Raw genomic sequence first — 14818 nt, 5'->3', positions numbered from 1 at the left:
TAGCTAATAAATTTTCCTTATACGAGTACATTTTACAATGCGTGGCATTCGTTTACACCTGATTGATTTGCAAGAAATCTCAATAATCATTTGTAAACACCGAATGACGCATTAGCTGAACCATTGATTGGTCAATAGACTATTGTTGAAATGAATTACAACAGAGATGAAAAAAACATTTTTAAGAAGGGAATATGAAAGCATGGCAGGGGCGGATCGTCCATATAAGCGATTATGCGCAGCTTATCATTATATTTGACTACCGATATAATTATTATGAATATCGATATGGTGGGCCCAGTACCTCAATCACAAATAACTATCGACGTGCTTAAAAACATGCTAAGCATTTGAGCGATCACAATGAACAATAATTATAATAATGATGTAATAACTTATATGTAAATGTGAAAGCGCTAATTGGTCAAAATAAATAAGTGGAAGTGTACCAAGTATTTTTTAAATTAATAACTTATATGTAAATATAAATTATTACATCACGACAATGGAATTCCATCAAGAATTGTCAATGAATAATTTAAATGAAATAATAATATAATAGTATTTTTTATTTTCTCTCTAGCTATCCTCGCATCTGTTGTATACACCATGATTTGGTCTGACACACGTTTTGTATATCCGAATTATGTTTCCAATAATCATGTGTTCATTGTACTATACGACATTTCTTAGGCATCCAGATGTTTACTAACTGAGATGGATATGTTCTCATCATCACTATGGCAGCATCATCTGCATGGCATGTGATGTTAATGACCTTATCTCCCTTAGTAGATTCATAATACACTATTTTAAACTGTGTCACTTGCACAACCCCATCCGATTATACCGTTCTCCAAAACCGATTGGCGCAATGCAAGAAAATCTTTAATAGTTCTTTAAATATTTAACAATTCTTTTTAACACCTTGGTGCGAAGTAGACTCGAGAGCGGCTCGATGATTTGGGGGCCACATGAACTGAAGTACTTACGATAGAGAAAATCCAAAAGAAGTTTCTGAGATATCTCTACACAAGAGAGTGTGGGTATTATCCTTGGCTCTACCCGACCGAGTTTCTCCAGGGATGCTTGGCTACAACAGTTTAGAGACTAGAAGGAATGTGTATTTGACTACACATTTTTATCGATTGTTGCGCGGTACGATCAATGATTCTGAGATTATGATGATCATTGGTTTGTATTTTTCTGATGTATGATTAAGATCTGGTCAAAATATAAGTAAAAATAAATTGCAGAGTCATCTGCAGGCGATTACTAGTACTTAATTTAACTCGAAAGAGTCTTAAATACATAAAATAAAGTAATATGCTAATTAAAAATACTTAACTTCAAGATGGCGCTCCAACACGCTTGTGAATGGTTTCTCATTTAATAACATATATACAAAAATCAAAAATGTTACCTGTGTCGATATTCGCTAATTAGCGGAATGGGGAATGTTGTAGTACGTAAAGTGGCCACTTAACCCAGCCAATGACAGGTCATAAGCCCTGTAAACGCTCGAATATCCATAATCCTGAATTTGAAAAAATTCTACCTCATCTCTGTAGGGATATAAATAAAAAATCTAAACCATCTTCTCTGCGTCAAACTGTTTTGCCGCCATTTTGTTATTTCTCTAGATTATGATTAGCAGTTAATCAAAGAAAAGAGCTCCGAGTAGTTTACTCTTGGACTTACTCGTCAAATAGCTACTTGGTGGTGGTGAAATAGATTTTTTGTTTTACTCGACGAGTAGTTATAATCAAGACCTTACCCAGAGATGGTGAAATAGGCCCTTAGTCTTTTAACCCATTAATAAAATTTTATTTAGAAATTTTGGACATCTCCCATGACACAACAAAATATAAAGACCAGTCAGCCTTCTTTTCGCCCATGAAATATATTTCAATAATCTTTATAGGACTTCTAAGAAATCAAATGATAATTGCCATTAGTTCGCACCTATTTTATTTGGAAAAACATTATGGCAAATGTAAATCGTGGCGTTGAATAAATTATTTAAAAAATATAATATTTAATGAATCGGCATTAACTTAGTGGAATGATATAATTAAATATCACCAGCCCAAAGCAGCAGTAAAATAGACCCGAAATTTTCCATTTTGATGAGCCAGGGGCAAACCGTGTATAGAAGCGATTATGCGCAGCTTACCATTATATTTGACTAACCATAATAATGTTTTACTGTAACTTTATTCATAGAAAAACAAACAAATAATTACCATTTATTTTAAATCATTTCCACCGTTCGCATTTTTATCGTAATATAAATATTAATATTCATAAAGCGCGCCCAGCGCCTGCGGTGAGCCAAGGAACTAGCCGATTATTCCAGCTTATTTTTTCATACAAATAAGTTTACTATATTTTGAATGTCTTAACCCCAAAGCGGGTTTATTCTCCTGGATTAAGCTTGCATATTACACAAATTATTTGAAGATTCTTGATTTGGAAAACAGCATTTCAAACATTTATTCTTAAGTGCTATTTTTCTTTGAGATGGTACTTTTGACATAAGACCATAATTACTTTCATGCGTCATATTGCAGGACATATGGCGCTCGACGCGGTCGTTTTCAGCACTGTTAATTTCTAGAACACTTATGCCAGTTGACATTTCAATTGAATACCTGATATCGACTGAATTCATAGTGCTATTTTTTAATTTTTTAATGAGTTATGTATTAAACTAATGAATAATATATCTATGTAATATATCACAAAGTTACGTCGGCGTCGTTTGAGTTGATTTCATGGATGAGAGTTGTTGTATCACGTATCACACAGAACCACAGAAAAATATAAATTTATAGTATATATTACTTACATTATATTATGTACCTTCTATGTAGGTACAAATATACGATATATTTTTATGGCTTACCTCTGAATAAAATCATCATTCGCCACTGCCATGCAGGCATGCAGATATGCCCGTGACACAGTGACCCGAGGGAGTTTTTTCGCACAATATGTTAAGGGTAAATGTTGTTTATATGATTTATCCCAACTCAAAATTAGTCGACTTTATTCCTACAGTACTAAATTCAATATAATTGGAACTTACTACTACTGTCATCACGTAATTTCCCCGTAGGGGTAGGCAGAGAGAATGAACCGCCACACTCGTCTATCCTGACTACATTCCTAGCTTTTTCCTCATTCATCCATCTTGTCATACATGCCTTTCGGAACTGTCTGCTTTTGACATGACCAGACATAAAATGTTGGTTTATCTGATCATGCCACGCCTTCTTTGATCGTCCATGTCTCACGTTACTGTTCATTATTGCCATATATATATTTGTCAGGCGTCGTGGCTCAGTTCGTAAAACAGCCAACTGTGAAACTGGCGTCGTGGGTTCAATTCCCCCCAGTTGCAAAATAAAAAATCCAACAAACATTTTATTCTCAAAGGGTCTGGTATTGGTCTCAATAGATTCCTTCAATACAATTTCTTTCCTACCGGCTGACAAGCCTCTAAAATAGAGGCTTAGCACTTTGATAAAATAAAATATACCGGTTTTACCATTATTTCGTCATCTATTCCTCCTACACGACCAAACCACCCCAGAGACCCTTTCTCATTCTTATCAAATAAAGCTGATCCATATTTACACTTAATATAAGCAGAACGTGTAAAATGGCCACTTAAACTAGCCAACGACTAGTTGTAGGCCCCTTAAATGCTTAAGGACTTCCATATTACTATTTCATATTATTATTTCAGATAATACAGTAAATAAATCACTGAAATTACTTGGCTTCATTAACAGAATATCCTCTGATTTTACTAATGTCCGTACAATCAAAACTCTTTATTGGTCAACTGTTCGCCCTCTTCTAGAATATGCCTCAGTGGTCTGGTCTCCATTCTATGTCAATCGCATAAATCATATTGAATCAGTCCAACATCGCTTGCTTCGAAAAATAGCGTGGATGCTTGGACTAGAGAGAGATAATTATTCTTATGCTGAAATAGATTCAATGTTAAATATTTCTAGTCTACAAAAACGTAGAACTAATATTGACTCCATATATATGTTCGGCATACTAAATGGTATAATCGATGTTCCATCATTACTGGGACAAGTAAAATTCAATATTCTGACTCGTAGATTGAGAAACAATGAAGTACTGTTCATCGATCAGCATAGAACAAACTATGGCCCAAATTCTCCAATGACCCGCCTTTGTCGTATTGTTAACTCAAGACAGGATCTGGACTTTTTTGGTTTAAGTTTACAACGATTTAAACGAGCACTAAATAAATAGTCGAGATCTTGTCTCGATGTCCCTTATGTTTGTCAATGCTTCTTTCTTTTTTTAAAAAATGTTTTAAATTATTATTTTATTGTAGTATTTAAACCTTATAAATTGTATACATGGACAGTGTCCGTTAATAAATAAATAAATAAATAAATAAATAAATAAATAAATTACCTTCTACAAAACGTTCTTTATCTCTGTTTTAATATCTGAGGCTTGGAGCTACAAAAGCCAATTTAGTAATCGAAATATCACAGGAGAGATTTTATTTAGCCATTTTGTGGCGTTTTAATGAATTTTCGACGCCTTTGATAACAAATGATAAATGTTAAGATAGCAAAAAATAATGTACTACTATTACTTCTTGGAGTAGAGAGGATGAACCGCCACACGTGTCTATCCTGGCATACATTCCTAGCTTTTTTTAGATTCATACATCTTGTCTTATATGCCCTTCGGATCCGTCTGCTCTTGACACGGCCAGACTTAAGATTTTGGTTAATTTGATCGTGTCACATCTTCTTTGGTCGTCCTCGTCCCACGTTACTGTTCGTTCTCGCCATATATATCATTTTACCATTCTTTCGTCATCCATTCGTCCTACACGACCAAACCATCTCTGAGACCTTTTCTTAATCTTATCAATTGTACCTGACTCAGATTTACACTCTCGCTTGATTTCGTCATTCGTAACCCTGTCATACATTGATTTCCTTACATTCGGCAAAGATATCGCATTTCGACCGCCGCGGTCACTCTGCTTTCATCCTTTCTTTGCCAGCTCTATGTTTCACTTGCATTCATAAGTTTTGGGACTAAAACTCCGTTGTGCACTGCCAGTTTAGCTCGATTGACATATTTTTTTTTGAAATAAATATTTTTTTGCCCGCATTCACTCTTCTATCAACATCTTTTTATACTTTTTCATATCTTGAAAACATGCTTCCCAGATACAACAACAACATCTACAACAAACCATCACGCCGTTTCCCCGTAGGGGTAGGCAGAGAGGATAGAACGCCATAACACTCTATCTTGGCATACAGACCTCGCTTCCTCTACATTCATACATCTTCTTATGCACGCACGCCGATTGTTCCTACTTTTGACATGTCCATCTTCAAGTATTTGATGGACTTGATCGTGCCATGTCTTTCTCGGTCTTCCTCTTTTTCTGCATCCATCAACATTCGCATCGTAGATCCTTTTAGCCGTTCTTTCGCTGTCCATTCGCTCTACACGTCCAAACCAACGCAGCACCCCTTTCTTAATTCTGTCGATAATGCATGTCTCAGCCTTACACACTTCACGGATCTCGACATTTGTGCACCTATCATACATCGTTTTACCACACATTCGCCTGAGGGATCGCATTTCGACAGCATTCAACCTACTTTCATCATTATTATTTTTACAATTCCATACTTCGCTCCCATACATTAGAGTTGGAACTAGAACTCCGTTGTGAACTGCTAGTTTAGCCTCCTGCGATTTTGTTCAAGAATGTCTTTGTTAAACATTTATTTCGCAATCAGTAACCTCACTCCCCCTTTCATATATCATCACTTTTGACTCAATAAATGCAAATGAATAAATACTTTTGATTTTATAAAATAAATTTCAAAGACACATTAAAATTTAAAAACTTAGAATGATTATGAGTTGAAAATAATTATGGTGAATTAACATTACATTTTATTTATACGTTTAAAAAAATCAATGTCGAGGTGATTTTTAAAATCATTTTTTAGTTAAAAAATTTAAGCTAACCCGGCTTTAATTCTGAACTTTGTACTACTATTACTACTATTTATTTTGTGCACATTGCGTAAGTTAGTGAGAATTGTGTATCTGATGTATTACCTAATATTGAATATTTTAATTTCAGTGGCCATTTTCAACAAGTAGTAAATATCTCACTATTAGAAAATGGAAATCAAGTTATCTATCTTTTTTGGGTGATGATTTGATCCGACGTTTCGGCTACCATTGCATGAGCCATCTTCAGGGAAAACTGTGTTTTATAGAGAAATGTATGTGTTTGTACTCGTAATTTGTACCGTGTCACAGTCAGCAGTAGGCACATTTCTAGTTTTGTAGGAAAGAATAATTATGTTTATGTACTAGTAATTTGTACTGTGTCGCAGCCGGCAGTAGGCACATTTCTATTCGTTTTTGTCATATGTAGTGCTGGGAACCATGTGGAATTTAATTTAAGCCCGTCGTCTTTGTTGCGATCCCTCAGGCGAATGTGCGGAAAAACAATGTATGATAGGTGCCCTAATGTCGAAATTGGAGCAGAATGCAAGGCTGAGTTAAGCATTATCGACAAAATTAAGAAAGGTCTTTTGCGATGGTTCGGTCATGTGGAGCGAATGAATGATGAAAGAACGGCTAAAAAGATTTATGATGCGAATGTGTCTGGTTGTAGAAGTCGAGGAAGGCCGAGAAAGACATGGCATGATCAAGTACAACAAATTATTGAAAGTGGTCATGTGAAAAGTCGGAATAATCGACGTGCGTGCATGAGAAGATGTATGAATGTGAAGGAAGCAAAGGAAGTGTGCCAGGACAGAGTGGTGTGGCGTTCTATCCTCTCTGCCTACCCCTCCGGGGAAATGGCGTGATGGTTAGTTAGTTAGTTAGTCTTTGTTTATATTATTTGGATGTCTGTGTATTTCAATTGCCTCTTTTATTATTCGATAATATTAAGATAGATAATATTGATAACAGTGACCGTGAAAACCTTCGCACCTATTTGGAAATTAAGTTGTTGGTTGTGTTTTAATTAAAAAAATATTTTACTTTTTGACAGATTGTGAATCAAAATGGCGGACAATCAGGTGACCAATGGGGCAGTGCACGAAGTGTCCAATGTTGCCAGATGGTATGACAATAGATCTGTTTTTATCACTGGAGCAACAGGATTTATGGGAAAGGTAGGTACTCTTAAAAACATAATAACTTTTCGACCGGCAGATAATTGAAAAGATGAAATTTAAATTTAAACTATGGTAGATATAAGACATATGTACTCATATAAAGAGGAAATATTTATGTATAATTTGTTCAAATAATTTGAAGCCAATTAAATCTTTTTTTTATTCTCGAAAAGAAATACAAGCATTTTAAATTACATATATTTTGCTATTTTTTCATAAATTCTAGGTCAAATTATGACTTCAATGATCGTTTATAAATTTATTGTTGTTTTTCTAAGCAAAAAAAAATATTTGAAAATCCACATATCAGAGGCGTGCGGTGAGGTTTTCGATTAGGGAAGCAATCACTTGAAGTAGGTAGATACCAGGGGCGAAACGTGTATATAAGCGATTATGCGCTGCTTACCATTATATTTTACTAAAGATAATAATGTTTCACTGTAACTTTGTTTACATAAAAAAAAAATATTACTCTTTATCTTAGATCAATTCCACCGTTTGTATTTCTATCCCAATATAAATATTAATATGAACAAAGCGCGCCCAGCGCCTGCGGTGAGCCAAAAAACTAGACGATTATTTCAGCTTATTTTTTCATACAAATAAGTATACTATATTTTGAATGTCTTAACCCCAGTGCGGGTTTATTCTCCTAGATTTAACTTGTAGATTACACGAATTATTTGAAGATTCTTGATTTGGATAACAGTATTTCAAACATTTTTTTAAAGACCTATTTTTCTTTAAGATGGTACTTTTGACATAAGACCATAATTACTTTCATGCGTCATATTGCAGGACATATTGAGCTTGACGCGGCCGTTTTAAGCGCTGTAAATTTCTGAAACAATTCGGCCAGTTGACATTTCAATTGAATACCTAATATCGACTGAATTCAAAGTGCTATTTTTTATTTATTTTTTAATGAGTTATGTATTAAAGTAATGGATAATATATATGTATAATATAATTTATCACAAAGTTACGTCGTTGTTGTATCACACAGAAAAATATCATTTTTTTGTATAAATTAATTACATTATATTATGTACCTTCATATAGGTAAAAAATCATGATTTTTTTATGGCTTACCGGTAAATAAAATCACCATTCCCCACTGGTACAAACACAGGTAAAATATGTGGTTTCTACCAATAATATCACCGTGTCAACCGATTTAAGTGGTGCGTTTGTTATAAAATAACCAAAATATATGAAAAATAAACGTGCATTGGTTTATTAGAACCGCTTCCACTACGCTACTAAAGATCTCAATTTGCGCATGTGCGGACTTGCAATTTCAGTACTGGGTGACCGCTATATAGGGACCAGCTGACTAACGCAGTTCCTTATTTTAGAGTAAGGTACAAATATAAAACATTTAAGTTTGTAAGTGAAAATTCTTGATGGAAGTTCATTGTAATTTATTATATAAATAAAACACGAGCGATACTTTAATCCATAAATTTGGAATATCCAGCGACCGGTTTCACCGCTTTTGCAAAATCTTCGAGACTGGTATCTTTATAAAAGAGTTAAATGTATTTATACAAAACAGAGGTAAGGATAGATGATTCAAAGTTATATGTAAGTAAATTAAATAAAGTTATTTTTATCTTAACGATCATTATCAACAAATTTTCTTAGGGTTAACTAATGAGTTGATATAATGCTATTTTAATGAGTTTCAGCATTATATCAACTCATTAGTTAACCCAAAGAAAATTTGTTGATAATGATCCTTAAGATAAAAATAACTTTATTTAATTTACTTACATATAACTTTGAATTATCTATCCTTACCTCTGTTTTGTATAAATACATTTAACTCTTTAATAAAGATACCAGTATCGAAGATGTCGCGAAAGCGATGAAACCGGTCACTGGATATTCCAAATTCTTGGATCAAAGTATCACTCGTGTTTTATTTATATAATGAAAAAATAAGATACAAATATTGTTGATATTCCTATATTCTTTGGAGTGTTTCTAAAAACGCTAACGTTTTCTTGTGCTTTTATATATATAAATATATATTTATTTTAAGGTTCTCGTGGAGAAGCTCCTTAGTTCCTGCCCAGGAATTAACAACGTGTTCATGCTACTTAGAAGAAAGAAAGACATTTCTCCGGAAAAGAGGATGGACCAGCTTAAGCAATCTCCGGTATAAAAATCCATTTTTATGTTATGTTTTTTGTCCTGAAAGATTTTTTGATTGTCACTTCCTTGTCAAACACTAAGAATATGAGTTTTTTTTGCATTTGGGCTCTGAACGCTTTACACTGGAACAACGCTTGTAGTTTGTAGATATTAATTTACATTGAAAATAAGCGCTAAGTTAACCAGGGGTGGTGTTCTGAATCTTCTCTACCCGCTAGAGAATGGTTGATTTGGAGATTTTTATTTTTCAATACTACATTTGCTTCATATAATGGCAAATGATGTATAAACATGGTCCATGTGGTCAATTTAACCCAATTACATATTTTGGGTAATGCTTGAGAAATTGAACGAAGTTATACAGAAAGCAGCCAGCCATAGAAAAGTAAAACTGAGATAATGGCACATTTGTAAAAATAGTGAATAATCAAATATTCACAACAGTTGGAATGTTTTTGACTTTGACAAATGATAAACAATGAATACACTAGTTTAAAAAAAATATTATTAACAAGAATCTACTTACGTATTTACCAGTTTTAATAACTTTTAAAGTACCATAAGATTTTTCTAGTGCAGTGTGTGTTTTTTTCAAATTGAGAAATGCCGTTTTTGGGATCGGCACTATTTTTAAAAGGTTAATATTACAGCTTTTTGTATTAAAGCGGCCTGGCTTTTTTTTTAGCAGAACTTAGAATTGACCTTGTTGCACCCGATAATACCAATATATTAGTTTTTTTAAATTGTGTACTGGCTGCTTTCCGCATAACTACGTTCAATTTTTGGTCGCAACAATTTTCGAAACGAAATACGTCATGTTTTATATCACATATTTATATTTATTTGACGTTTAATCATCAGTGTAGCCAGATATGAAGCAAAGTGTAAACTCTTGCTTAAAATAGAAATCCCCAAATTCATTATTCTCTAAAGTCTGTTCAGTATTACAAGAATTTCCAAATAAACAAACTAGCAGCGTGATATCAGACCAATAATATTTTCTTCATCGGAACGGCGCGGTAAAATTAGATTTGATTAATGTTTATAAGATTCGTTTGTACCTATTCAAATTTGATAATATTTATGTTTTTATTTTTTTTAAATAAAACTCCATGCTGAATAATTTTCATAAAAATATCAATTAAAACGCCTTGGTTAATTAATACATTAAAATCATCATAAAAATCATCATTCCCTTTTCGCACCTAAAGGTGCATAGAACACTGCATTAGTTCACCAATCGCAGCTAATATTGATAATTTTTTGTTACATGAAGGTAAGATGATCAGTCTTAAGCTTCAGGTACCAGTCCAAGGACTATGAAATATTCTAGTGGGAAAAACACCTTTTAAATAAATATTTCATATCCACCATGTAGGGAATCGAACCCGAGACCTCTCGTATGGTAGGCAAACGCGCTGACCATTACACCACGAGGCCGATAAAATAATTTAGTAAAAATTAGCCAGGGAGATTTCCATGGTAATATTATCAAAATCACTATTTAAATTAAGCGAGTACTCTCTAGTAAATATCCTGCAAAAGGAAATTTATGAAAGATTAGTCGCTCTCACGGTGTACTGGTGATTGCGTTTGCCTGGCATTAAATAAATAAATAAATAAATAAATAAAAAACAATAAATTTCAATCCACCCTATTGTTATCACGCCGTGTGGATTTTTGCCGTGATGTGAAATGGGCCAATTAGTTTGCACGTGCACATCGGTCCAGTCTCCGTGAATGTACTTTAGAGGGTAGAGAAAATTTAGGATACCACCCCTGACGTAAATGGCTCTTTATGAAACCATAAATTTACCCCTTGACAAGTTTGGCGACTACGTTGTGTCCAGAAATGGGCCAGTTAATTGGCCTCCACGATCCCATGATTTGACGCCATTGGATTATTTCAAATGGTTCAATGTTAAGTCCATGGTCTAAGAAAACAAACCAAAAACTCTTGTTGTTGTCAATATAAATTAAAACCACTTTTGGACAAAGGGATTTTGAGTATAATTCAATTAAAATCTATAACCTACTTCCACTATCTATTAAAACAATTAGTAACGAGAACATGTTTGAGAAGGCTATAAAAAACTGGATAGTGGAGCTAGGTAGAAGTAAAATGGATAGTCTCATTCGGCCAAACCAATATTGAATCAACCGCTCCACAAGTGTACAGCTTACGTTAGGTTTTTGTTATTTTCATTGTGCGTTTTGTAATATAAATAATATAGATGAACAAATGTACATAGATTTTAAAACCGTGAATATTTTGTTAATTATCTCTGTTTATAAAGTTAGTCTTCATTGTTTATTCTCAAAAAAGTATATTTTTAAGTGTCCTCGGCACGGGTAACTCCAACCCCAGAGAGGTCACATTACTTTTATTATTAATTATAGTTTGTAAGAAAAAAATATGAATAAATAAATAAATAAAATACAAGAAGCCAACATTAAAATTACAGTTTAAAAAAAAGGGAAATGCTCTCTGTAAAAGGGAAATATCAAGTTTTTTTATTTTTAAATTATGAAATACTTTAGAGTAGAAAAATCCTCACAAAACAGCAATGCCTTTCATTATAGTCCACAGCTTCAGTAAGAATATATGCATATATTTTTGCAGATATTTGACACTTTAAGGAAGCAGTTCCCTCAGCGTCTAGACAAGATGGTTGCCATAAGCGGCGACATTCTTCAACCTGAGCTAGGCATCAGTTCTGAAGATCTTCGCATCATCTGCTCCTCAGTGTCTGTGGTCTTCCATTCCGCTGCCACTGTAAAGTTTGACGAGGCGTTGAGACTCAGTGTTGCCATGAATATCCTCGGCACCAGATGCATGCTGAACATTGCCAAAAAGATGACAAAACTGGAGGTAATCATTCTTGATCTATAAACAATGTGACTGTCCATTTTTAGTTTATTAAACACGATGGAATTAATGATACTTTTCATGTTTAAAGTATTAACTTTGTAGTCAAACATTGTTAGTAAGTATAATTATTTATCTACTAACCCGTCTCTTTGTCAGGTCTAATAAATAATGAAATGTCTTTTCAATATAGCCCACTTTTTGATTTAAAAATGAATCAATCGTGTAACGTTCAACCTCTTAGCCCCTCCCCTTTTTAATCCTCTCCCACACATTCTGCAACATATCGCCAAATATTTTTTTTATTGGGGAAGACGAAAAAAAAATATTGTTCAATATTTCAAAGTGCTCAGTTATGTCTTTCACCAGGGCCCACAAAACACTTTTTTTCCGCTATATAATGAATGACCAGAATCTCTAGAAGAAGTTCCCTGACATTTCATGATCAGATCGAAACAGTTTGTAGTAGTTCATTGAAGATGTTAGGATTCGTTTTGGTACTGCCAGGATTTTTGGTAGTACACGAGTACTGAGAATTCTTTATAACTCGTTGGTGCGAAGTAGATTCGAGAGTGGCTCGATGATTTGGGGACTGTGTGAGTTGAAATACTCTCTTATGGTGGAGAGGGTTCAGAAGGAATTTCTTTGGTTTCTATACAAGAGGGAGTGCGTATATTATCCATGGCTTTATCCCACTAAGTACCTCCAGGGTATGCTAGGCTACAGTACAAGTTGGGACTCGCCTTGCGTATTGCCAGGGTTTTTGGTAATCACGAGTACTGAGAATTCTTTATAACTTGTTGGTGCGAAGTAGACTCGAGAGTTGCTCCATGATTTGGGGACCGTGTGAGTTGAAGTACTCTCTTATGGTGGAGAGGGAGAGTTTGAAGACCAGATGGAATGCGTATTTAACTACGCACTTCTTTCGATTGTTGCGCGGTATTATTGACAACCCTGAAATTATGCGGAGCATTAGCTTTTACGTTCCGGATAAATGACCTTAGACAGCGTCAGCATAGACTGTTTCACATTCCAATATACAGGACCAATCTGCCAATGGTTATGCCTGCTGGGAGGGCTATCTCTATGTTGAACAATATTACTTTGGACTTTGACATTTTTCACGTCTCTGAGGGAGTTTTTTGTTACAAGATTCTCATACTTTTTTAACATATTATTCTCTGAATATTATGTATAATTATGTGTTACTTTTATAAATACCTTATTTAACATTTTTATTTTAATTATTTATATATGTATGAATTAAAATATTCCATTTTGTAATGTACACTTACATAAATAAATAAAATTGAAAATTATCTTCTGAGTTATTACATTTGCAATCCATCAGAAATAGAATACGAATTTGGCTGTAAATGCGCGATTTTTTTTGGCCCTCTATTACAACTTCTGTAAGATAATGAAAATCACAAATATTAAAATCGTGAATGTATCATATTGCTTAATCACTTAAACCAACCATTTCAATATTTCCTTCTAATTCCTTCATCTCAATTGAGACATTTAACATCTAGATATCGATCTAACATTATTTATTTATTTGCTATTTTGATTACAGGCTTTTATCCACGTTAGTACTGCATACTGCAACTGCGATCGTCAGATTGTGGATGAAATGGTTTACCCTCCTCCCGGAGACTTGGACAGGCTTCTACAGTGCCTGGAGTGTATGGATGACAACTTGCTGGACACCATGACTCCAAAGTACGTAGACGACCAATATAGATACCTGTCCTTGCATACATACCTCTTTTTCTCTAGATTCATACATTTTTGGGCTCTTAAACTAAAGATAGACTAGGAGTTGTAATCAAAGCACTCTCTATTAACTTTTTATGATTTATTGACTCTTATTTACATGTGGGCTTTTCTTAACTCTTAAAAAAACTGTGGTAAATAATCCATTTGAAGATTACGAAAAATACGAGTGTATCATTTAAAAAAATAAAAGAGATATATCAAGTCTTGTGTCCTATGTCGACTAGTGTGACATCACAGCCACACAAGGGTTAGCTACTTAATTTTCAAGCATTTATGATAACGCAGGATCCCTTAAAATATAAAAAATATAATCAACACGTAAGGTAAAAAAAAAGCAATCTGTAAATTTCTCTAAAATTTTATCGTGCACGTGGAAACGTTGATTGATACAACAGAGTAGATAAATAAAGGATCATTTAATAAGAGTAATTGAATTAATGAACTTTGAACTTAAAATATAAAACTAATTTTACATTACAAAAAACGGATATTTTTATATAATGTTAATAATATTTGATGTTTTAAAGAAAATGTTGGTTAAATGTCCACCACGGCGTTGTTTAATCCGAGATCTAATTTTAATTAGTTCTCTCATTGGATGAGCAAAGAAGGGGAAAAAAATACTACCCTGGCAACACTAACGAAATTTCCATTTTGTTTCTTCGACAATCTGACAGATGGAAAAATAATTCAATTTTTAAGTAATGCATTTGCTAATAACACATAAAATGTTATCCCATCCTGCTTCTTAAAGATCTCAGCAGTATTTCTA

At 33.7% G+C, this 14818-nt stretch overlaps 1 protein-coding gene across 2 annotated transcripts in view; it reads left to right on the top strand.

Annotated features, from left to right (window-relative positions):
* The window catches only part of LOC148273294 (putative fatty acyl-CoA reductase CG5065), a 59599-nt gene that overhangs the window by 33079 nt on the left and 11702 nt on the right, over positions 1-14818 (top strand). For both annotated transcript variants that reach the window (XM_088238918.1, XM_088238919.1), the window contains exons 3-6: positions 7109-7232; positions 9283-9399; positions 12019-12267; positions 13844-13989. In XM_088238918.1, coding sequence (XP_088095044.1) covers positions 7122-7232; positions 9283-9399; positions 12019-12267; positions 13844-13989 — 623 coding nt within the window. In that variant the 5' untranslated portion in view covers positions 7109-7121. The remainder of the gene's footprint in view (positions 1-7108; positions 7233-9282; positions 9400-12018; positions 12268-13843; positions 13990-14818) is intronic.

The sequence above is a fragment of the Micrasema longulum genome, unplaced genomic scaffold, assembly GCF_059751315.1.
Source record: "Micrasema longulum isolate JH-2025_06_02 unplaced genomic scaffold, ASM5975131v1 h1tg001997l, whole genome shotgun sequence".
Classification (NCBI taxonomy): Eukaryota; Metazoa; Arthropoda; class Insecta; order Trichoptera; family Brachycentridae; genus Micrasema; species Micrasema longulum.
This window is presented reverse-complemented; position numbering and strand designations above follow the sequence as displayed.